At 37.9% G+C, this 26,294-nt stretch overlaps 1 protein-coding gene and 1 non-coding gene across 4 annotated transcripts in view; both read left to right on the top strand.

Annotated features, from left to right (window-relative positions):
• adgrl3.1 (adhesion G protein-coupled receptor L3.1) overlaps positions 1-26,294 on the top strand; it is a 192,976-nt gene that overhangs the window by 50,013 nt on the left and 116,669 nt on the right. For all 3 annotated transcript variants that reach the window (XM_053479673.1, XM_053479672.1, XM_053479671.1), the window contains exons 3-4: positions 2,707-2,920; positions 25,665-25,774. In XM_053479673.1, coding sequence (XP_053335648.1) covers positions 2,707-2,920; positions 25,665-25,774 — 324 coding nt within the window. The remainder of the gene's footprint in view (positions 1-2,706; positions 2,921-25,664; positions 25,775-26,294) is intronic.
• LOC128508893 (U6 spliceosomal RNA) lies at positions 19,503-19,607 on the top strand. The gene has a single exon (XR_008355967.1). It is a non-coding gene; the product is annotated as a U6 spliceosomal RNA (small nuclear RNA).

Genomic DNA, 26,294 nt, shown 5'->3' with positions numbered 1-26,294 from the left:
TAGCTTCTCTTCCCAGTGCCTATTTAATTAATGCAGGAAGTCGGGTGTCATTCTCATCCCTAACGTCCTGTAGATTGATTTCAAAAATCTCTGTGTGAGTGTGTGAAAAAGAGAGAGAGAGTGAGAGAGATCAAGAGAATGAGAGTGACACACACACACACACACACACACACACACACACAGAGGGAACATCGGGAGAGGGGAAATAGCTGAAAGTACAGCTCCATTGTTGTTTAATTTTATAAAGGTTACATGGTAGCATGTAAGCAAAGCTGGAGTGAATACGCTGTCAGGTTATTTCACCGTCTCTTCAGCATTCACATACTGTAGCACAAACCATTTGACCCCGAGGTAAAGCGGGCTACAATATGTCAAGTCCAGTCTGCCTTAATGAAAGCTAAAAAAACGTTTTAATGTTTATAAAATAGAAGAACCATAGCTGGTTGATAGTTCAGGTAAAAAAATCCTTCAACCGATAGTTATTACTGAAGAATGGGGCTGTTGTTTATACTAGTTTTGAGATCCTTTTCAGCTTACCGTGGTTGCAAAGTGTAGTCGTTTCAATGTACTGTATGTTGCTTGTCCTGTATAACAATCTTTTTCTGATTAGACATTGGAGAAGCAACACTTAATGGAGTGAACATACAAGAGTGAACTTAATGGAGTATGAGTGTGAAAGCCATACATTGGCTTTAAAAAAATATTATAAGAGCTAATATCTGCTGCCATTAGATTGGATGCTGCATAAGGGAAATGCGCTTCAGGTCACTTCAAATTCAGCAAAATTTAATATTGTGAAACGCATTTTCCCAGAGGAAATAATGTAAATGCAGATAATCCGTTCCAGCCACCCATTAAATATTACAAAATATTACTATAATCATATTTTTGCATATAAAAACAATCAAAACATTTAGAAAAGACATGTAAATGAAGTAAAATAGGAAATTAATATACATTAAACCTCACTTAACCTTAAATTATGATTCCTCTTGGCACTGGCTGCTTTAAACAGCAAACTGAAAGTGGCTCCTTTTTCTTCTTGGGGCCCCCTGGTGCTACTGTATGTCTTCACTTAATCTTGCACAAAATGAGAAAAACACCCACAAAACAATCTGTAAATTTGCTTTGCTTGGCGTTCACACCTGTGCAAAAAAAAAAAAAAAAAAAAACCTGGATGTGTGCATTCAATGTAGGTGTACGCCGGCGTTCGGTCTGGCTCAGTTCAGTTGCTCGTATGCTAAAAATGTCGGGGCAAATGTTTTGCAAAATTTCAGTTATTAAGGAGAAAATTTGTGAGGTGGGGCGTTTGTATGCCGAGGTACCACTGTATAGAAAAAATCCCTTAAAACTCAAACGGCACACATCTGGAAAGCAGCTGCTTTTCAGACATCTAATTTTTTATTTGCGTTTTCGGATGTATTGGGTAAAAGCAAAGTTAGCATTAGTTTTAAAATGCAGAAAATTTTTCGGTTACTGGAATATAAAAATTAAACTGCTAAAATGTTGCACTCACAAAATGCTTATATTCTTAAAATGTTTCATCACAGAAGCAAACAAAACCAACCATACTGTACAATCACATGATCATATGTATCAGTGCTCTCAATCTCTTTGCCTGTGTGACCCTTTTTTTTTTTTTGGAAATGTTTGTAAAGTAGATTAAATTGAAATAAAATTAAGTTCCTCATATTGCCTTGGTTGTGCAAAAAAAAGTAACCGTGTTACTTTATACTGCACAATAAAATGAATAATAGCAGTAATGCAAAAAAAAAAAAGCTCTGTCTTTTAAGAGCTACAAATTATGTTTTTGATTTTTTGTTCTTTTTCATATTCCTTTGATGTTAGCTTTTTAAAAAAAAATTATCTTGGAATCTTACCTGAGGACAACTGTACAACATTAAAGGTTCTGGATTTTACCTTTTTAAAACTTAACTTTCGATTAAATCGTAATGTCCCATACTTTCATGAAATCTATCCTGATTTGATACAGTTGTACAATGCTTGGGCAAAATAAAACTCACCATTTTAGTCACATGTCACATTTAGTCACATTTACAGTAGTTAACACATTACAGACCAACTTTGTGGAAGAAATGTGGTTAGAAAATTAATGCAAATAACGGTGATGTGAGATCACTTAAACTCTTGGTGAAGTTGCATCATAGATAGCTTCTGTTTGCTAGGGAGCATAAAGATTGGACTTTGGAACAATGAAAAAAGCTTATGTGGTCTGATGAGTCCAAAGCGATTGGCAAGAAAGTTAAGCGCATGAATCAATGCACCCATCATGCATACTGCCCACTGTACAAGCCTCTGGAGGCAGTGTTATGATCTGGGGTTGCTTCAGTTGCTCAGGCCAAGGCTCAAGCAAATAAAATTAAGTCAATCGACGACCTAAATGTACTGAATGACATGAATTGGCCATCACGTTGTGTGCCTTGAATGAAAGGTTAAGGTAGCCGAATTAAATGTTAAAAAATGTTGTTATTTTTTTTGCATACAGCAGTATGAAATGTAATTGAATGTTTATTCACTAGTTTCAGTAATAAATACAATACAGACTGTATTGGTACGAATAGGATGTTTATTAGAATTTTTTGTCCTATTTCTCTTACATTTAGTATCACTTTCAGTTGCAATTTTCAAAATCAAAAGAATTTGAATGTTGTATTAATTTCATTATATTTGTTTATGTTTTTGTAGTGTTGAGTCGCGCGCCTGTGCCCATGGCCGTGGTTCGCCGCGAGCTCTCGTGTGAGGGTTACCCCATCGAGCTGCGTTGCCCGGGCACTGATGTCATCATGATTGAAAGTGCCAACTATGGACGCACAGATGACAAGATTTGTGACTCCGACCCCGCTCAGATGGAGAACACACGCTGCTACCTGCCTGACGCCTATAAGATCATGGGCTTTAGGTAAACGCACACATACACACACTTACAGTAGATAAATACACATGCATGAAAATTTAAACATGATTAGCTGCTGATTGATTCACCAAGACTAGTTTGGCAGAGAGACAATTAAGACATAGGCATGCTTAAGCATAAGTGTAGCATGCCTTTATTTCTCCTAACAGTCAACAGTGGCAGTAGAGCATCACCTTACTGTCTGCTTAGGAAGTGAATATAAATATTATATAATACAGTTATATTAAATATAGCGGCATAGTGTTAATAATAACATCAAAGATTTTGTTGATGTAAGTACTTGATGTTTTGCCTGGTGGATTTGGAGCTTATCTTAGGAACCTTTGGGACGGGGGGGGAGGACCCCGAATGGAATGGATCTGGCAACCTGCCACCATAAGATGTCCACCCGGAAAACATTGGAATATATTTCAAACATTCCTCGAACGCTGGAAAACTTATAACATATTCAAGAGTTTATCATATGACGAGTGACAGGCTGGAGGAAACAACGGTCATCTAGCGTTGTTTATTTTTCCCACATACACCCGTCTTATATGCAGGCAATCACCGAGTGGTGTGTTGAGACCTGAGAGATTTAGAAAGTAGGTCAGGATGTGAGCTGTGTCTATTAAAGCACAAATGAAATCTATGTAAAGTGCTGCAGTGGGAGTGCAGCAGATTTGATGATGATTGAGGAAAATTGAGTTAATTAGGAACGTCCGATCATCAGTGCTTTTGACTTGATGTGTGTTTTTACAGTCTTCTGCTGCATGACTGTTTTTTTTTTTTTTTTTTTTTACCTTTTCCGAAACAGGCAAGGTCTGACTAGCCTGTTCGAGAGAGGATAGGACATGTGGCGATGTTTTTTATTCAGTGTTCAATTCACGTGTGATGGTGCAATGCTGTTTTAAGGCGGTTGTGTGTTTAGGTTATATAAGGTGTGATGTTCAATAAAAATCATAATAATCACAATAATAATAAAATTATTTATTTTAAATGCTGTTGTGCATATTTTTAAAAATTTATAATAGGCTTTCTTTGTCTATTTCCGCTCTAAATCATCATAGCTCCTTAATAGTGAAATGATAAGGTTAAGCCTAATTTCAAGTGTCTTCCATAGCATGACACAATGCCATTCCTCAATTCTCTTGGTGGATAATATGCAGTACCTCATGTGGTTGGCACACACACACGAACACACACAGTGCCTCAGGGTAGGCTAGACTGTGAGCTCCAATTAGCACAGCTCTGTGGCTAAGCTTAGTAGCACCATGGAGGTGGTTCATGAGCACTACACACAAACACACACACCCACACCCACACACACACAGGTTCCATCTCACTTCTGTAACACATTCACACATGGCATGGGTTTTTAACACACTTTTGCACTAATATATGCCTCCTTTTCTTACAGACACACATATCAATTTTCCAATTGGATTTTTCACGTTCATGTTTGTGCTTAAGATAATACATGCATAATACATGATTGCTACGTTTCTGGTTCGGACAATGTCCGGATTAATAGGCAAACGTTCAGAGAATGTGCGATACTCCTTAGGGAACGAGGGAGAGAGCTGGTTCTTCCCGTATAGCCTAGCAACAGTGGTGAAAGTCTGTGCGCTGTTATTATAATGATAATGTATGGCCTTTTTTTATGATTATTAGAATCTGATCTAAACCCATAAATTAGGTTAAAGACTCTATGATTTGGTGTTTCATCCAGTGGTCTAATTCCCATGGAAACACCAAAAAGTAAACTATTATATTAAGACGATAGTGGGGCGAAACGAGATGAATCCATTCTGGCAGCTTTTTGCGAAAGATACATAAAGGGTTGTAAACTGGTCAAGAATATTCTATGCAGGTTTTCTTTTAGTCACAAGGGCGTTAAAAAGCCGAAATGGCCACATACTATGTCAAAATTGTTTTATCGTTATTGTTAGTGGTAAAGCCTGTCAGATCACAAGACCTTAACCCCTACTCCCCATACAACCCAACCACTGCATGCAAAAAAATCAGCCTCCTTCTCTACTAGTTTAAATGTTATTCAGTATATAACAACATAACACTAACATAGAAGTCCATGACTGTTGGGGAAACTTTTATTTTTGCTTCAACATTCTCCAAAAATACAATGAACACATTTGGTTCAATCACAGCAGCCAATATTATGTCTAGCTGGTAGTTTTGCATCACTGATATTATACATGACAAAACCACACATTTTTTTAATGTTTTCGCTCTTTTTGCAATGTGTTCACTGTCACATTTAGCCCAAACTGTACAAGGTCAAAGCTTATAAGACATAAGTATAAAGCATATGTACAGTAGCAGTTTGAAATAGTTTTGTCATCATCATTTGTGTGTACATTACAAAAAAAAATTATTTCCCAAACTGAAAATTGGGACCAGGGGTAGCTCAGTGGTTAAGGCATTGGACTACGGTTCGGAAGATCCCAGGTTCAAACCCCACAACCACCAAGTTGCCACTGTTGGGCCCTTGAGCAAGGCCCTTAACCCTCAACTGCTCAGATGTATAATGAGATAAAAATGTAAGTCGCTCTGGATAGGAGCGTCTGCCAAATGCCTAAATGTAATGTAAAAAAAAAAAGGTCCTTATTGCATTTAATAATTAGACTTACACAGTGATACTGCAGTTTATTTGCACTATATTATTTGCATTGGTATTTTTTGTTTTTGTTCTCTCATGCAGCTGAGAAAATCATGTGACATCATTTCAATAGCAGTAATGGGTTGTCAGGGCGATGCCCAACCCTTCTCCTTTCTCATCTGGGCATTGGGACTGGCAACGACAGAATAAATTTGTTTGGGTATAGGGTTAAGGGTGTTGCCTAAGAGACTAGCCTCAACCATGGTTAGCATCTCAGAGCCTCAACTGGCAGAAGTTCTGTTTCTCTACATTACAGAAATGTAATGTCTTATGAAGATAATGTTGCTTGTCTCGGCTGCAACATTATGACTAATGTCTGATGTCTTTTTTTTTTTTTTAGACAGCCGTCCCGCCACCTGTTCATTCTGTTCCGTTTAATTTGTAATGTGAATAAAATTTAACATCAGGCTCAGCCCACAATAAGCTCCTATAACTAGTGTGTTAAAAAAAAAAAAGCTTTTAAAGCTATTTTTGAATTTAACACGCTTTTCACAGTGTCCTTTTGTTAAAGCTGGAATATGAATGAAAAATAATGCAGTAATGCCATTATTTTGTGTAAGGCTGCAGCTTATCGCGTGGACCCAAACCCTAGAGCTTCACATTACCGGGGCATGTGCTATTTTGGCAGGCGCCGTCGAAAATATTGCAAACTTTCACGCCGGGCTTACAAGATAAATCACCAGCTGTCTGTCAGACACGTGGAAGGTGAATGTGTCTTTGAATTGTAGTTACTAATATTGTAGAAATTGCACACTCCGAGGGATTTGCTTGAGGGATCAAATGAGGAGAAAAGGGCGGCGAGGAAAAGGGCTTCCTTCGTTCTGTCACCTCACTTCTCTCCATCTTTCTCTCTTTGCCTCGCTGCTTTTTATAGAAACAGCAGTTGGCATTGCACATCATTTATCATTCCCCACCTCATCTCTCTCTCTCTTTCTCTTTCCTCTTGTCTCTCTCAAACTCATATTGCTCTGTCTTCTTCTCTCTCTCTCTCTCTCTCTCTCTTTCTCTCGCTGTCTCTCATTTTGTCTGACCTTTGAGTCTTTTTTTTTTTAGTCTGAGCTAATTTGTTCGATGCTGAGCGTACGTGCACATGTGTGTGTGTGTGTGTGTGTGTGTCATTGTGTGCTGCCGCCAGCGGCTTTGATGCCATAATCAATAAGAAAAGGTAATTAGAAAGTGATCAATCGAGAGAGGTTTAAACCTAAGGTTTATCAGGATGGGCCGCGGATGAAGCCGGGAACATTGATGGAGAATCAACAGACTCGCACAGAAAAGCCTTTCGGAATAAAAAAGTGCAGCTTTCTATCTATTTTCATTATAGTTTCTAGCTTATAATTGAATTCCGCTAGAACTGATTGATCAGATTTATTACTAGGAGGATGAGTATCTAAGCTGGCTGTGTGCATGCAGAGATTTTCATCAAAATGAATAAATTAATCTTGTTTCCGGATTTCAAATGAACTCTGTTCATCACTTTGCTAGGAAAAAAAAAAAAACAGGAGTAATAATAATTTTGTCTGTAAAATGCTTTATTTATGAACCTGAAGTACTACAGGATTGCAAGCGAACACTGTACTGATCCTGAGTATGACCCTCAAAGGCATCGTCCCCCTTCAAAGTGTCTCCTTAAATGTTTTCAGATTAGAACTCTGTAGAAACGGTTCCACTCTATTTCGGCAGTAGGTGTTTTAATTAGCCTTACTAATACAATTTCACAGCCAAATTGACTTTCTGTACAGTTATTTTCTCATTTGAAATCTGAATGGTGCGCACGAACACCCCTGTCTGTTTAGCGTATTTGGTTTATTCCCACTGGAGAGCGCTGTGTAGTATCGCCTGGTAGAAACTAACTTGTGTATAGCGTGACTGTAGGAACTAAGCAGAGATATTACGAGCTTATCCACAACTGTGGTGTGATGTATGATCACTCACGACATGACAACACTATGACTTTAATCAATGCTTAAATTTCTAATAGCTTTATTATGACTTTCTTAAAATTGTATCACAAAGGGATCAGAAACAGTTCTTTAACAGCGCTGGTATTTATTCCATGTACAGTTGGTATAAAGAGACCCTAGTGTGGGCTAAAAGTCCCTAAAAGACAGATTGGGGTCATGGATTTATGATGCGGATGCCAAATTGGCAAAAACTTTCCCTTTAGTTTTTACTGACAAAAGCATAAAACTTTGTATTTGCGCTTAAATTATTATATAAAGATGAACAATATCAGCCAATCAGAAGCTGGAGAAGAGATAAATTGAGATGACCTGTTTATAAACACACAAATTCAAAGTCTAATTTTATTTGTCACGTACACAACTATACTGTACACAGTAGGATATCCCGCGAAATACTTATACGACTGTTGGTAACTTAAAATAGAAAGATTTCGCAAACAACAATAAAAAAAAAATTAACTAAAATACAATTACAGTACAAGTAACCTTAAGATAGAATTTTCAATACCAATAATAATGAAAAAATTGCTGGAAATTTACAAATTTACAAATGTTTCCAAATAAAACAGAATTGAAATAGAAATACGAATAATAGAATGACACGGGGGCTTAGTGGGCAGCACCTCCAGGTCTTGGGTTTGATTTCCGAGTTGAGTCTGTGTGCATGGAGTATGCATGTCCTCCCTGTGCTTGGTGGGTTTCCACTGGTTTTCTCCTGCAGTCCAAAAACATGCAGATTAGGATAATTGGCCTTCCTAACTTGCTGTAGTGTGTGAGAGTGTTGACCGACCGGGCACGGTCGTGCGAGTGGAAATAAATAGAATGGTCCCCATTGGTCTCCACGGTCCCTAGTTGGGAACCGATGTTCCTAGATGGATGGTGGGTGGAGGTATAAAAATATAGAAGTGTAAAAATATTGTGTGTGGGTATAACAACAGCAGTATGACTGAAACGTGAAGTATGAAATGAAATGATATATTACAGTATGTGTGTCAGCAGCCGTTTGATTATCCATGTCCCAAAATGCAATATAGTTCTCAGTATGGACACAGTGTGCTGTTTTATTTTTGTAGTTTAATGTGTCGTGCATTCGGGATTATCTTTCTGCTCACCACGATTGGAAATAGCACTTATTTCAGTTACTATAGACTATATATATTATGGGCTATTTTTTTTTTTTACCATGATGTGTAAATGCTACAGTAGGGCTGCACAATTGATAAAAAAAAATCTTTCATGATGAGCTCAATTCATACATACATGCGATCTCATTTCTGTATGACTCCGATTTAAGACGAAATTTCGTATTGTGAAACACATTTTCCCATAGGAAATAATGTAAATGCAGATAATCCGCTCCATCCATCCAAAAATATTACCAATATTACAAATTTACAACACTATAATATTTTTGCATATAAAAACAACAAAAACATTTAGAAAAGACATGTAAATTAAATAAATATACTGTATATTAAACCTCACTTAACTTTAATTTATGATTCCTTTGGCACTGGTTTCTTTAAAAACTAAAATCTCATCTCTCTTCCTTATTAACGAGGAAGTTAAATCTAATCAATTCACGTGGTGAAGTTGGGAACGTTAGCTTTTGAGAACTTTGTGTTTTGTGCTCATTTTATATATATATTTATTTATTTATTTACTTACTTATTATTTGGTTAAACGCCTACTTTGCCGTCAAAAAATGTCCACTTTCTTTCCTGTGCATGATCACTACAACTAATCTGTGCTCGCTCAATACCAGTCAATCAGAAGATGAAGATGAATGAACAATAGGAAGATAAACTATGGTTTTACTATGTTTTTTTTTTTTTTTTTTTTAAGAAGAGAGAATTATACTGTATGAGAAAATCGTGATCTTGGTTCCCATGGAGAAAAATCTTGATTTTTTTTTTGCAAGAATCATGCAGCCCCACTCTACAGTGTGGAAAATGTGTGGGGATCAGCAGTTTCTGAAACACACAAACAAGCCCATCTGGCGGCAGCAATCATGCCACGGTTAAAGTCACATGTTTTCCCCATGCTGATGTTTGATGCGAGCATGAACAGAAGCACTTGTCCTGTTTCTGTGCTGCTGCCACATAATCAGCAGATCCGATCATAATTGCATCAATGAGAACGTGTACATGGAGTAGTGGTTAGCACTGTAGCCTCACATTTCCAGCATCAAGGGTTCGATCCCCACCTCAGGTCTGTGTGTGTGGAGTCTGCATGCTCTGCCCATGCTTCCCATCCCACAGTCCAAAGACATGCAGGTCAGGTTAATTGCCATTTCCAAATTTTCGATTGTGTGTGTGATGGATTGGCACCCTAGTGCCCCTTGGATAGGCTTTAGGCCCCTGTGTGTCTGTACACATGATAAGCGGTATAAAAGATGATGAAGATGAAAACAAGCACAGGTGTTTCTATTAAACTGGCCAGTGGGTTAACATACAGCATTTAAAAAAACAAAACAAAATGCAAATTGTTACAACACTTAAGCACATATTAAAGCTCTTTAACATGTCAAACATGATGGTGTTAGGAGCAGTCCCAGAGCACATAGTGCATAACTTTCTGGGTGTGGAGGAGCGACTAGGTCTATATATATATATATATATATATATATATATATATATATATATTACAAGGTAAAATGTCCGCTGAACAAAATTTCCTGTCACTGTTTTCATAACAGTGAGAGGCCTGTCAGGATTCTGACAGAATGTAACACATAGCTAACCATAGTTCAGTGCGTTATCGGGCTTTTCATTCACGTTGCTTGTGTTTGAAATAAATTAAGAAGTCAGTCTCAGCAGAGCCGTCTCCAATGTCCTTACTGAACAAAAGGTGAGAAGAAGCCGTCATGTCTCATGTTAATCGGCTTCAAAAGACTTACCGGTCCCACCTCCGGAACAACTCGCTATTATTTTAAAATTCTTAAAGAGCTAACGTGACTCACAGGACCAGGTTTTATTGCATTCGTCATTAATTCATCTTCAGTAAGAGCGTTATCGTAGTCATGATCATCAGTGATCTCGGGAATGCTGGTGGATTTACGCAGAATGGAATGCCTGTCCATCACAAAGCACGATGGAGGCACATATACATATTTAAACACTCGTTCACACTTAGAGGTAACTTTAAAGTATCTGATCTAAAGTATTAATCTGAATTCAACTTTAAAGCAGCCAATCGGAATTCATTCATGCTTTTAAAAGGACGCGGAAGAAAACCCACGTAAAATAAACATGAGGTCAGAGTAGAACGTTTGAACAACATATTATTGTGGTAGGAACAACATATGATTTAATTTTATGATTGGGGTTAAATTTAGTTTTTTTGATTTAAAGAGTAAGAGAGGAAGGCTACAAAAAAAGGAAAAGTAATTCCCCCCTAACCCTTTGAAATTATGAATGAACTGTAATGAACCATATTTTTGGAAAGCTGAGTTGCACTTGTCACACCCAGGCCTACAGATGGTAGACAAGCGGTATTCTACTGTACTTTTACCGCCATGCCTCACGGCGACGGCATTTGGGTTTGTGCGTTTGCTGGCTTTTCCCGCTGAGTGGCGCTATATAACTATAGACTGAGGCCTCAGGCACGTAGTTACAGATAAAATTAAGTGAAACACTGTAATTAATGAATTCGTTATCACAGTACTAAAATTACAGTATAAATTTAGAATTTAAATTAAATAAAGTCTTATTAGGATTGAATTTAAGCAACGTAAACGTTAACTCAGTGAGCCTTTAGGTTTTATCATGTGTAATTAGAAAAGCTACACGTGTCATCTTATATTTTGTGTTCTTTAAATTTGTAGTATTAACTGAAAAAAATGGAACTAAATGACCATAAATTAAAACACTGTCAGGATGTGCTACTGCGTCCGCAGATGTCGATGTCATTTAGCCCCGCTTGTGTTTTTGCGTTATTATAAGAATGAAATGCAGTAGGCTGTTATGATCATCATCATTTCCTTTAATAAATAATGACCCCTGTTGCGCTGTACCACCGCTGGCAAAACCATATGAAATACAAGTGAAACATTAAACAAATTTACAATCACAGTACTAAAATAAGAATACAAATTTAAAATTTAAATTAAATTTAGGCGCTTCTTATTTGCATCGAATTTAGGCAAAGTAAATGTACACCTTTATATCTAGGATGTAGATTATTTTATGTGATTACATTAACTGATTTATTTCGGCCGCTGTTGTTTTGCCGCGGTGGTAAGACTGGTTGTCTACCTACTGTAATTACTGCCAGACCTGTTGAATCAAGAAATCACATAAATTGAATCTGTCTAACAAAGCGGACCATTGCATTATGAGAAAAGATCTTATAACAAGATTCAAGACTCAAGATTCTTATTTTCATATATACCTAGGTACAATAAAAGTCGTATTTAGTCTTAGCTTCTCGAAAACAAGGAAATAGAAGGGCTGTGAACAATAAAATTACGGTAAAAGGTCAAATAAATAAATAGATCAATAAAATAATAATAATAATAATAATAATAATAATAATAGTAAATAAATAAATACAATAAAAGATAATTAAAATAAAAAAAATAGAATCGAATCTTAAATTTACAGTATAAAGAACCCGTAATACGATTTAACAACTGTTTCCTAGTACACTGTGGTACAAGTAAACAATTAAAATGACAAAGTGGAGGTAAAGTGACCAGTGGAGGCAAAGTGACGTAATGTATAATATGTTACATTATGCAGTTTCCTAATCCAGGGAGTTGTGCTAGATAGTCCACTATATGGTTCAGGGTGCATTTGAACAGGAGAAGTAGCCCTAGACATGTTACATCGGTGGTAGTGGATGACAAGTGTTTATCAGTTTCATAAATACATTATGCCACGATCTAAAGAAATTCAAAAACATATTGGAAACAAAGTATTTTAGTTTATGGCACCTTAAGCTCATGTGCACTTGGGTTATGCAGAAGAACAATTATCTAAAAAACCAGCAAGTTCATCTCTGAATAGTTTACAAAAATACAAAATAAGGTTCCTGTATTGGCCTAGTCAACGTCTGAACTTAATCTGATTGAGATCCTTAAACAATGTGTTTAGAAACGGCTAAAGAAAGCCATCCAATGTGGCTGAAGAGAAGAGTGGGTCAAAATTCTTCCACAGCGCTGGGAAAGACTTAGGGTGACAGAACAAGTTATTAAATTTCGGGGGCAATTACTTTTTTTTTTGCATAGGGCCAGTTTATATTGGTTAAGTATTTGGTTAGGTAATATTAAAATTAGTTTGAATCATTAAAGTGTGACAAATATGTCTGTGTTTATTATAGAAAATTCTGATTCTTTTACTTAAATGGCTACTACGCTTACTATGAGCAACACGCAAAGCTCTAACCAGCTGTTCCTTCTGTCGGGATACAGAAAATATATGTAAAATGAGTATTTGCCCAGATTGTGTCTAAAATGTTACTCGTTATAAATATCTTGTTCATAGAATTGCCATGCATATGAAAGCAAAATGGCACGAGCAAGACTACCGCTGTACCCGATATCAGCACCACTGTGCTTACATGCCTTCCACCTAGAGGCGACTCACAGCCGTGCTGCTATTTTGTACAGCAGCACAGTCGCTCGTGTGATATTGTTTAAATGTCAAGAAGAATACGCACACATTTGCCAAGCAATCTGTCATACACGGCGTTTTTCAAATTGTCTTCGGAGGCTGAGAAGATCATTACAACTTCTTTTCAAAGTCATTTTTCTTTGGAGTTTGACTGGAATGCACCTTTTATTTTACCAATATTAATTCTTTTTTTTTTTTTTTTTGCAAGATCTGTTTGAAAAGGTAGAATTACTAATGCATTATTAGATCACAAGAATGTGGTATTTGCAGAAGAACAAAATGGACTTGTACAGTTCTCATTTGCAATTTCATCAGCTTGTGGAAATCGAAGCCCTGATGTTGGGAGAAGAAGCGTGATCCCTAACAAGTCAAGCTACAGGAAACAATTGCTTACACAGTGTTATTGCACACTCCCAGGCGTGATTCTCAGTACTCAAAGCTTTTTTCAAGTTTTCTTTTCTTTTTTTTTTTTTTTTTTTTTTTACGAAACTGGTATAAAGATGAAAAATCCATGTGTTAGTGCTGTAGAATGATGAGTAGTCACGCTGAAATTCTCTCTAGAGAAGTCATGCAAGAAAGTATAATGCATTCATGTATACAGTTGATACGCCTGCCAGCAACTAACACACACACACACACACACACACACACACACACACACACACACACACACACACACACACACAAGCAGAAGAACAAAGTAGGAGAAAAGGAAGGCCTTGCCCAAGGAGACAGAAGTTCATGGTGTCTGACATTTTTCTCCTCTTATGTCTGAGATTTTTTTTTTCTCCCAATATAAAGGGATTTGCAAAATGTTCTGCAGCACTTGTAAAGCTGTCAAGTCCTCGAACAACTCGACACTTGGATTCTTTTCTGCCTCACTTGCAAAGCGCTTTGGATAAAGGCGTGTGCCAAATGAATAAATGTAAATGTAAAACGTGTGTAGAAGTTCGCCACAATGCGGCATCTTTGAGAGGGGGAAAAAACAACAACTGTAATAAGCTTTTCCTGAAATATTTAATGTGATCTCCAGAGCGCAATATTTTTGCAATTACAAAACAAACAAACAAACAAACAAACAAACAAACATACTGTACATACAGTGATGTTTTCTTTAGTATTACGTCGTTAATAATTTGTGAACACCTGACCATCATGTGTGCTTATGGGTTGAGGTCATCTGAGTTCTTCCATTCCAACCTGGTCAAACCGTGTCTTCATGGAGTTTAAGGAAATTAAACCATCAGATTGAAGAAGTCAAGTTTCTTGGTAGCAAAGATCATCATTTATAAACTGTACTCGTTTTCTGTTCTTTACATATTTGTCTTGTGTCCTCCTTACAAATGTTAATGGTGGCACAAGAGACAAGGGGCGTTCAAGTCAAACCAGGACTTCTGCTAAAATTCCTCGTGAATGAAGCCGTAAAACCGACTGACATTTACAGAAGACTTCAAGCACAGTTTAATGAGACTCCTAGCCGCAGTAAAAGATTTGAATAGCGCAAACGTTTTAAAGAAGGCCAAACATCTGTGGATGTTGATCCTGGCCGAGGTGGTGCGGAGGCCAGTGCAGTCATTCCCATGAACATTCAGGGAGTGGAATGCCTGATCCTTGAAAATCAGCGAATAGCTTTTCGCTAACTTCCAGACGAGACCCATTTGTCTATGGGAACTGTACACACAATCATTCATTAACATGGCTTGCACGTTACACGAACTTAACTGGGAGTTATCGCCATATATACCTGTCGCTCCAAGCCATTTCCACATGTTTGGGCCATAAGAGGAGTTCCAGGGAGGCCAGCGTTTCAGTCGTAAAACAGGCATCCGAGCACGATTCTGGTGTATCGAAAAAACTTTAACTTTGATGGCATCCAGGCACCAGTGAAACACTGGGATAAGTGCATTAGTGTGTCAGGGGATTATATACAGAAATTAATTCTGCTATTCTGCATCATCAAAAGTCCCGGTTTGACTTGAACACCTCCATACGTGTGTTTGAATAACAACTTAATCAGTTCTAATAACACAGATCACTCAGTGTGTGGGTATACACACCACACTTATGATAATCATTCGTAGTCCTTATGTTGTGTTGATTAGGCCTCACACTTAGATTATACCTCATTTATCTTGATTACTCTTTCATTAAAATATTCCATACGGGTCAGAACTGTTTTGGCAGCATAAGGGAGACCTACACAATATTTAGCAGGAGATTTTAATATCACGGCTGATTGATGTTGGTCTGCATTTTTCTTTCGAGTTTTAGATCCTAAAAGCATCAAAAGACTTTTTCATTATGAGATCGACAATGTTAGTAGTGTCCGCGATCTAAGTAGCTTAATTTGACAGAAGGAGGTAGTGAGAGCTTCAGTACTGTGCAAAGGTCTTGAACCACCACTCTTTTCTTCATATTTCGCTTCCAAAGAGTTTCTTGTATTTTTTATGCACCCTTGAGGGATAGTTCTTCAGGCTTCCTGAAGGATTTTTTTTTGCCTTTCATTCACTGCACAGGAATGACATCTTAAGATGTGAAATATTCTTGAATTTATCCAACGGTCTATAATTTCTTAAAGTAAGATTACAACAAAGCAAAAAAAATTCTAGCCAAATGTTCCTAAAATTGCAAATGAAAAAATATGTTGTTCTATTGACACACAGTATAGTTACGTTAAGTTTTTTTTTCAAGAAATTAATTACTAAAAACTGGTAACATTTTAGTATCATTTCACCAGAAATAAGCATAAAAATCATATATTCATATAATAATATGAATTTCATGAATTATTTCATAGTAATGGGGAAAAAGATTGCAGTGTTTTTGGTTAAGGTTTTGGTTCTCATTTCCAGTCCAGTTTTAGAGAAATATTTTTTTATTATTATTATTATTATTTATGCCACACAGTGACCATTTAGGCAAAAAAAAAAAAAAAAAAAAAAACAGTAAGAAGTGACTGTTGAGAGGTTGGTACAAACGAGAGGGGAAATGAGGTTGCTGCTGTGTAGGGACTTTGATGGACATAAGCCATGGGCCCCGCATCAATCAATCAATTCATAATTTTTTTTTGTTAGAAGTGCTAATGTGTCATACAGACTTCCCTGGCTTGTTGGTGAAAGTGCTGTACATCTGCATTTTTCTGCTTTCCACAATAATTAATTTTTTAATATACTTTCAAGGCAAACATTCCACCCGGACTATTATCCCTTAATTTGAGTCAGCAATTTAACTAAAGTATTCTCTAGAGAGTTTAAACTCTAGTGTGTGAAGACCCCAGGAGAGTTTCTATACTCAAACCAAGCTGAGACTTAATCTGATCAATTATACTGTTAATTTATACATCATTTAGGCAGATGTGCAAGCAAGTTAAATTAGATAGCTAGCTCATTTATCGCCATCTCTCCCAGCCTACCGCTGTTGTCTCTGCCTGGTACCAAGAGTTTTCTGATGTTCTCCAGCAGTCAGTAGAGTGCGAGTCAAAAGAAGATCATCGGTAGCTTATTATTTATAAAACATACTTTAGTCCCTTGTGCAATCACAACTCAATCCTGATTCTTGTTTCACATGCCAGTACGTTCTTAGCTGCGCTCTTTGGATGCCAACCTAAGGCAAGGTGTGCGTTTCAGCTTTGATAATGTAAATAGAGGTGTTTGTTAAAACTTAAGCATGAGATTAATGTACTAAGTTACGCGAACATCCAGGAGCGTTCGAAACTTGTTTAACATAATCTTTTGTTGCTTTTTTGTATTTTGTGCCAGTTTAAATAAAGACGCACAGTAGCACCATGGGGTCCAAGAATGTTAGCAAGGACGGTGGCAAGAAGAAAAAGTGGTCACTTTAAGTTAGTTTTTTTAAGCAGTGGAATCTTAAATTAAGCTTAAGTGGGGTTTAAATGTCTATTTACAGTGTTTTATATTTTACTTCATTTACGTGTCCTTTTAAAATGTTTTGATTGTTTTTATATGCAAAGATATATTTATAGTGTTAGAAATTAGTAATATTGGTAATACTTTTGGGTGTTTATTTAACATTGTTCAACAATTGCAGGTATAAAATTGAATAAAACTGTACTAATGTAAAACTCATCAATCCGACCACCGATCACTCCTGCTGCACCGAGAGTAGAGTCAGTAGAGTGCGACCGACGCGCACTTAATATGTTTACGTTTCAGTCATTTTCCTTACAGTTTGACTATATTGGTTACTACTGTAGGTTCCGACCCTTTGAGACGTCTACCAAACAGCACACGGAGAAGCCATGCATCCGGACATGACAAGCTCAGTACAAACCCCAATTAAATGAAGACATGTTTACATTTAATATAGAAACTTTTCTTTGCCACATCCCACGCAGTGTTAAAGCAATCACCTCTGGGCTAGATGGGTATATTTTGTGTTCGGTGAGGTTGATTTTCTGCTAGGATTAGAAAATCACAAGGTCAGATTCAACTTGTTATGATTAGTGCAGCCTGAGCATTTTGTACTCGGAATCAGACTGAATGATTTTTTTTCGTCATTTGGCTAAAGACTAGATTTTTATGTTTAACACACAGTAAGAAACATGCTTCTCTTCAAATGCTAGGTGTTTTTTGGCTCATTCCACATGGGAAAAAAAGTTGTAGAATTTATTTTAACGAACTTTTAGAAAAGACAAATACACAATTATTCAACATGATCTCCATGCTTTTTAGTCCGCTTTGTCCACCTGTCCTCAAGGTTTCTTCCGTACTGTATTCCCCTTATTATAAAATGTTTTAGGCTGAGCTGTGAGCCTGAATCTTTGTCCTCGCAGGGCTGCTGTCAGGGGACCAAACAGGTGAAAGTCCCATGGAGTGAGATCAGGACTATAGGGAGGGCACTTTCACATCTCAAAACAAAGTGTTTGCAGAGTGTCGACAGTTGTTCCGATGCCCGTCTCGAACAAGTCACAAATCGCTGCACACTTCTCTTCTTGCGTGCAAATCAATAGTGAGGCGTCCATTTTTCCTCGAATCGTAGTTACACACCTGCACAGCAGGGACTGAGGAGACATAGCGCTAATAAGACAGAAAGCGGTAATAAGATTGCGGGCAACAGAAAATCCTCTTTTGAAATCGGGTACTTGGTAATGCCTGATTTAAAACTGCATCACATACAGTATTATTTGCAAATTTCCTTACCAAAACACACTGTTCTGTCATTCTCAGTTTTTTCCTGGAAATATCATTATGTTGTATACAAGTTACACAAATATATTATTTTCTTTATCATCTGTTTAATTGTCTTTTGACTGTAATGACGTACTTAAATAGTGGACCTAATGCGTTTAAAAAATTACATTAAAAAATTAATCCTAGTACTTTGTAATGCGTTATCCCCCAACACTGCTGGTTCATTCCTTAAATTACATGTTTTTTATGCAGAATTTGATCCATAAGGCACAGTGTGTCTTAACAAACCACAAAAAACATTTTTCTGAAACTGGTCAGGTACAGGGACCGAATGGAAAATGAGAGGCATAAACATCGTTCAGGAGGTCTGGGAAACTATTTGTCAAGACTACATAAAAATACGAGAAAGTCTGGCACTTTTAATGCAAAATTTGAAGAAATGTGGGGTGGCTTAAGACATTTGCAGAGTACTATACATCCATGTTTACCCGCAGGTTTGGCCAAAGTTAGTGTTAACACGTTGCTCTCTTCAGCTTTCATGTCAAATGCTGCTACAAAATTGAGCATCTAGCTAAAAAAGGCAGGACATTTTGGGCCGTTTTTAGTAATTCATTTAGAATTTCATTCCAAATGTTTTGAGGCACAAAGGTCAAAATCTGGAGTGTGGAGGCGTGTTAAACTTAATAGTTGATATGGCCTAGAAAATGTGAGATAGTCTTGGGATGAGAATGAAGTTTCAAAAATGAAATTGTGTAATTTAACAGTACAAATTGTGTAAAAAAGAGCTGTAAGTGTGTACAAGAACAAAGCAGCTGTTAAGCAGAGCTGTGAATAATGTCACAACAACAGCTGGGCGCAACAACAGCATGTTCTGGCTTCTGTAGTCTGCTGTTTGGTGAAAGATAGTCGTATGGACTATTCATGTTATTGTCTTGTCTAACCATTACAGGGGTCCACATAAGCAACGACCAGTACTGATAAAAAAGGGTGCATCTGGTGGCCAAGGCCTCGACCCTTCGCAAAGATACTGAGACTTATTAGTAAACAGCATCTGGCTTGCCGGGTTTAAATGTCTGTCAGTGGTCATATCGTTGCCTGAAGGACACTTTGACACCTTCCCTGCTTCAAGTGCCTCCTTAAGTCGCAGTCCTTCTCAGAGAGGTCTTTGGCCAACGGGATGGGGTCCTTGTTTCAAGGGCATACGCTAACACTGGATCGATACAGAGAAGATTAGCATGGGCCCAGTGAAAGGATGACATGCTAATCTGTAAATCGTTCCTCTTTTTGCGTTTTCACACCCATTCCGAAGCCAGGTTGGCCCGGCCAATCCTACTGTAGATCCAGCATGCTCTGGTTTCACCATTTGGCTGGTAGGTTGAGAATGGTGCACAGACTGGTTCCTGACACTGTCCTGTCTGAACAGTAAGAGATTCATACAAGAACCAGCAGGCTACAGTTTTTGCAGTTAGGTAGAACTTAGGTGCAATGACCTGTAATGTCACTGTCCTGCGTGACCTATTAGTCCATCTTCTCTTGTGGCTCAAAAGTGTAAGAAATAACTTCAAACTTACTTTACTTTATAATAAAGTAACCTACAGATACATGCAAGTGTTGAGTCTACACCAAGGTTGTGGTTCAATAATCTATTAAAACATTGTCAATAGTATTGCATATAGCATCTAATATCCTTGTGTAAGCAATACATTAAGGCTCCAAGAGAACCTTTTTTAATAAAGGCTAATCTAAAGTAATTCCATGGCTTCGCATTTTGTGAACATCTTCACATGAAGTTCTTCCTCTCTGTGGAAACCTTCTTCAAGCATTTTCTTTAGATAATTTATCTGAAATTGGTAAATTCTGTTTTGTGTTTCCAGTGGTGCGGCCTCTGCAGCCTTTTCCACCTTTGATGCTTTTTGCATGTGCTTCCTGTCACCATGTTTGTGCTTTAATTTAATTAATTTTATTTCCTTTAATATATTTAGCATTTACTGTACTTTACATTTATGGCAATTGGCACATCCAAAGTTAATCTTGACTAAGAGGGAATGGCCATTCCAGGGGGATCCCTTACAACACTTTACAGCCTTACTAACGACATCTGTCCCTGGCTGGACCTTAAACCAGCATGCTCTGGGTTAAGCAGTCCCCTGTTGGGTAAGAGATAGGTGCAAGGACTGGTTAGGTCACAGTCCTGCAGTTGACTGATGGGAGAAAGATACTTATATACAGTAGGGACCTCACTAGTATTGGTAGAAGGTACAGTATATAGAGAGAAGGATCAAATTGTACATTAAACACAGTGTGGCTACCCCTTTTAATTGAAATGTTTGAGCCCTTAATCCACTTTTTTGAGGTTCTTTGCAAGTTTATTACCTTTTTAAGCTTACATAAGTCAATTAGCAGTATTATTACTAGTCTACCATTCACAATTTGTATTAGGGTACTGTAGGTACCATCATAACAGCTTTGCTTACCACAGCAAAATGAAGTGCTGACACAAGTTTGAATGGTAATGACGCAAATTTGAGGAAGTTTAGTTAAGCTGTTATGTTAGCTGTCATAGCGAAACAGTTTTGGTAATTTTTGGGGTTAGTTTATTGTATGGTAATGCAGTTGCTGTTTGGGCAGGAAAGCTGTGGTGTGAGTATTTTTATTATGCTCAATGTTTAGTATTAGTGGTGTAAAGTACTGTAGGGGTTCCCAACTCCCAGGGCCTGTATACCAGACTTGGTATGCCAGGCCATGTGTAGGGTCGAAATGGGCCTTAAAAATTTTAGGAATTGAGGGAAAGGTAAATGTAGGCTCACTGCATTTTGTTGTGTTATTTATTTTCTTGGAAATATCAAACTTCATTGCAAACCACAAGAAAATTCAGATAAATCTTGAAGCAAAATGTACAATAATCCAGTATCATTTTATTGAAAGATTAGAAAATAGAGCCCTGATTGATGCAGCGGTAAAGTGTTCACAAGATTGCAAGTTCAAATCTCGGGAGATGCTGTAGCCTCCCAAAGCCTGGAGCCTAGAGAGAGAGCTGATTGGTCGAGCTCTCTCAGCGCTCTCACATCAATCACGGATCTACAGCATTCGGTGGTATTGTGTGGTTCAGAAGAAACACATGATAGTCTTTGCCCTCTCCGTAGCCTTGATGTGGGAGAAATGGCAGGTGGGACTTTGATCTGACTAAATCAGGGAAAAAATTAAGATCCTACCCAAAAAAAAAAAAGGTTAGAAATTAAATATACAAAGAAAACATTTGACTTGTGACATCACCACTGGGTCATATGTACAGTATGTATGCAAGGTCTGTGATCATTTTTAGCGGATGAAAAACTAGCCGGCTAGTAAGAGAAAAAAATGAATGAGAAAATGAAGAAACAAATTACACCAACAAACTTTTTTTTTACCAGGGCCCACAGACTGTGGAGAATTGAGGGAGAAACTGAGAAGAAAAAAGCAAAATTTTAAAGAAATGATAAAAAACAGCTGCATTAGATACGGCGCCATCGCTTCTTGGGATGCTAATTCTCCAAATCTCTAGTGTGTGAAGTGTGGGGAGAAGCTTGGAAATGAGTCTGTGAAGCCTTCAAAGTTACTTTGGCAAGGGGAGACTAAACATCCTACTCTGAAGGACAGGCCAGGAGATTATTTTGAGAGGAGAAGATCTGAACAAGTCAGTCAGAGGCAGTCGCTAAAGTCTGCAACTTCAGTTAATGTCACTGCATTAAAACATCATGCTCGGTGGCTAAACATGTTGCCAAGGCAAAGAATGCTTTTGACATTGGGCAGCAGTCGATTCTTCCAGTTGTAAAGGACATTTTATTGAAGCCTGAACACATTTCTCTGCATTCTATACAGTGTTTAAGGTTGAAGAGTAATGCTGCTGCTCATGGGGCTGGAAAGCTGTTTTGTAAACATGAACACAACAGCTTTCCACACACCGCGTGTGTATCTCCTGCCTCTTATACACACTCTGTAGTTTCGTAGGAGGCAGCAAAGGAAAAATTTGGAAGTGACACTAAAGATCATTAAGCAACACCAGGATGTAAAAGCAGAAAATGATACTTCTCATGACCTGGTTATGTCACACTCATACACGAGAGCTGCACTACTTTAGCGTGATATGGTCCAAACTGCACAAATTTTCGAAATGGGTTTTTGTCCTCGCTGCTTCCCAGTTTAATGGGTTGGTAAATTGTTCTCAAGTGTTTTACTATTGATTGAAAAAGCAATATTTGTGCTTTCACTAGGCAGGTTCTCTTTTGGACAAGAGTTTAGCACTTAGTGTTGTGACAGTTAAGATGAGTGTTCAAGTTCCCTGCCTTAAAAAAAAACACTTTACTGAATCAGATCATCAAACTAATTTTAATATTACACAAAGATAACTCAAGAAATACAAAATGCAGTTTTTAAATAATGGAGAAAAAAAAAGCTGAGTTAAATTCCACTTGCCACAACCAGGCCTGATTACTGCGGACCTGTTAAATCAAAAAATCACTTCAATAGAATGCAAAAACATCATCCTTGATCAAAAAAAATTTGACGTTGGTTTAACATAATTTCCTCAATCAACCTAATATCAACAGTGGGCCAATTATTAGTAACACTGTCAAATTAATGTTACCCTGAAACATTCCTGCTGGGTAGTGTAGGATGATGTGGTTTGGGACACAGCCCCGGTCTCTGATATGAGGAATATGATATGATTTGGATAACATCTACTGATAACTTTGATTCAGAATCTCTTCTGGGGCAACACTGTAAATAATGTTGTTCCTTTGGGAAAATCTTGTAATCAATCGATCAATCAATCAATCAATCAATCAATCCAGTTTAATATACTATATAGCCTTATTACCAATTGTCAATGTTGCAAAGCACATTTTCAGAATAAACATAAAATATGGAAATGAATTTGAAAAAAAAAAGGATGGAATATTTGTATGACATACACAAACTCATTCACACACGTGCAGTTTTCGAACGCCAATTTCCCTATATCTGCATGTCTTTGGACTGTGGGAGGAAACCGGAGTACCTGGAGGAAAGCCACTAATCAGAGGCAAACTCCATACATACTGTACAGACCTGAGGCGGGAATTGAACCCTCGACCCTGGAGGTGCAACGTGACAGTGCTAACCACTAAGCTGTGCTGTGTTTAATATATATATATAAATCAAGATTGACTAAAAGTGTAGACTCTGCACTTTTAGCATTTAGGAGTCTCTTGGCTTGTTATTTTTTATTGCCTTGAACACGGAACAGAAATTACTTCCTCTAATATTTCTGGCAACAACTGAGATTTCAGATTTTTTATCTTAAACTCTCGCCGCTCTAGCGGTTGAGGTTGGGAGAACTCGGTTGCTAGGTAACTACGAAAATAAACCTTGAGTATGAAAACTAGCTAATATCTAAGACTTTATCTAGCTAGCGCATAGCTGTTTTATTTTTTTGCTAGCTGTTTAGTGCACACTCTGAGAATGAGAACAAAACAGAATTGTTCGGAACGTCGATATTTACCTCAGATGTGGTGGCAAATTGTTACGTAAAGCCTATGACTAGATTTATATATAGACTCTAATTATAATTATAATCAGCGCTAAACAGAATATCACTACGTTACGTACTTCGCTGTGTAAAATTGACTTCCAAAAGCAAAAACATGACAAAATTGTGTGTGTGTGTGTGTGTGTGTGTGCATGTATGTGTGTGTAGGAGGACGTACACATATCATCGCATCATTTCTCTCTCTGAATCATAAAACATTCATTCAAAGTCAAGCTCTTCAAGCCCCCTCACTCCCATAGTGACCACACACACACACACACAGCAAACACACACACACGCACGCGCAGGCACACATACACAGGCGCACGCTCACTGTGCTAGTTCCTCTTTGTCGACTTTACTCAGTCAGCGTCTTTTGGCAGCTCCTCTGATCAAACACTCGCTGAGAACTGGCAGGTCTAAATATTCTGTGATTGTGCTTGTGTGTGTGTGTGTGTGTGTGTGTGTACGTGATAGAGGAAATTGAGAGAGCGCCTTTCAGGAGATGTAAATACCTGTGTATACAGAGTGGAGAATAATTGTCTCTCTCCCTCCCTCTCACTAAATTAGGTCATAACAGAGCAGAGCCACATGAGAGCTGTCGCCCCGGAAACCAGAGATGCCCCATGGCACTCTGGGAGTGTGACTGTCTCACTCACTGAGCAGTGCAATTAGTACACACACACACACTCACACACACACACACAGGGACTTAATACTTTTTCTGTTTTCTGTCTCTCTGACAGGAGTTTTATAAGATATATAAAATATAGTGTGTGTGTGAAAGAAAGAAAGAAAGAAAGAAGGAGTGAGAGTGAGAGTGTGTGTGTGTATGTGAGAGAGAGATTAGGTGGGTGTGAATGTGTGTGTCAAACTGTGTGCATTTGTATGTTTGTGTGCATTTTGATGCACCCCTCTGGATTCGGACTGGGGGGTTTCCATGGTAACATGCAGAGAGAGATATAAAGCTGAGTGTAAAGACATCTTCGATTTCTGTCTCTCTCTCTCTCTCTCTCTCTCTCTCTCTGTATGTGTATGTGTGTGTGTGTGTGTGTTGCAGCTTCTGTGCCCCGGTTTCTGTGTGGTGTGTTTTTTATTTACACACGTGCAAAAAAATGGTGGGAGCAAGGGAAAGAAACACACACACACATACACACACACACACACACACACACACACACACACACACACACACACACCATATATTTGGAAGTATACAGTAAGTATGTGTGCTTAATGTTTGTGTGTGTGTGTGTGTGTGTGTGTGTGTGTGTGTGTGTGTGTGTGTGTGTATCACAACGTCAGCCTCACTGAATCTGACACAAAACTGTTTTTCTCTTCCTTCTCTTAATCACTCTCCTGTCTACTCCCTATTTTTCCTTTCTTTCTTCTTCTTTCTACTTTTACGTTGTATTGCCTTTTTATCTCTTTCTTTTTTTTCCCCTTCTTTCTTTCCTTCTTCCTCTCCTTCTATGCTTTCTATTCAACATTTCATCTGCCCTGTCCTCTTTCTCGATTTCTTTATTTTCCCCTTCTCTCTCTCTCCCTCTCTTTCATTTTCTGCCCGTCCATCTCAATGTACCTCAATTTACCCTCTTCCTTTTTCTCATTCTCTTTCTCCATTTTACTGTCTTTGCTCTCTCCCTACTCGCTGTTTCTTTTTTTTGTTCCTTCTCTCTCTCTCTCTCTCTCTCTCTGTCTCTCTTTTCTCTCTGGGACCCTCTCATTCTTCCCTTTCACTCCCTCTCTCACTCTCTCTCTCTCTCTCTCTCTCTCTCTCTCTCTGGCTCTCTCAGGTGTAATAACAGGACCCAGTGCGCAGTGGTTGCAGGCCCAGATGTTTTTCCCGATCCGTGTCCTGGAACATACAAATACCTGGAGGTTCAGTATGAGTGTGTGCCATACAGTAAGTACACACACACACACACACACAATTTTTTTTTCTACAACATGTAAGCCAACAGAATGTATATTTGCTATCGCAGACTCTCATTTAGCAAACTAAACATTACAAACAGAACTGTTTGCTGTTAATCATCCAGTCTCAGTCAAACACTACCTGAGCTTACTGGTTTTAAAGTATTAAAATATCACATCTGCCTGTCATTATTTTTACACACAGATCTCTGTACACCATAACAGAAGGATGATATCCAGAATCCAATTATTATAAAAAAATAAATAAATGAATAAATAAATAAATAAATAAATAAGTCCACCTAGTCGCTGGTCCTATTCAGATGTAATGTATTAGGACATTTCCAAACTTAAGGCTCTGGTTAGGGTTAAAATGTGAAAATCCTTCGCCGCCCACCCAAACCTCTAATTACAACTTTAATTACGACTCTAATGCAGAACCTTTGCATACGAATTTAATTCGTTCTGGAGGTGAGCTGTTAAGGCGAAAAATTCATAATGTAAAACGA

Source organism: Clarias gariepinus, chromosome 20, assembly GCF_024256425.1.
Source record: "Clarias gariepinus isolate MV-2021 ecotype Netherlands chromosome 20, CGAR_prim_01v2, whole genome shotgun sequence".
NCBI lineage: Eukaryota > Metazoa > Chordata > Actinopteri > Siluriformes > Clariidae > Clarias > Clarias gariepinus.
Note: the sequence above shows the minus strand (reverse complement) of the source record. Positions and strands in the feature narration are given on the sequence as shown.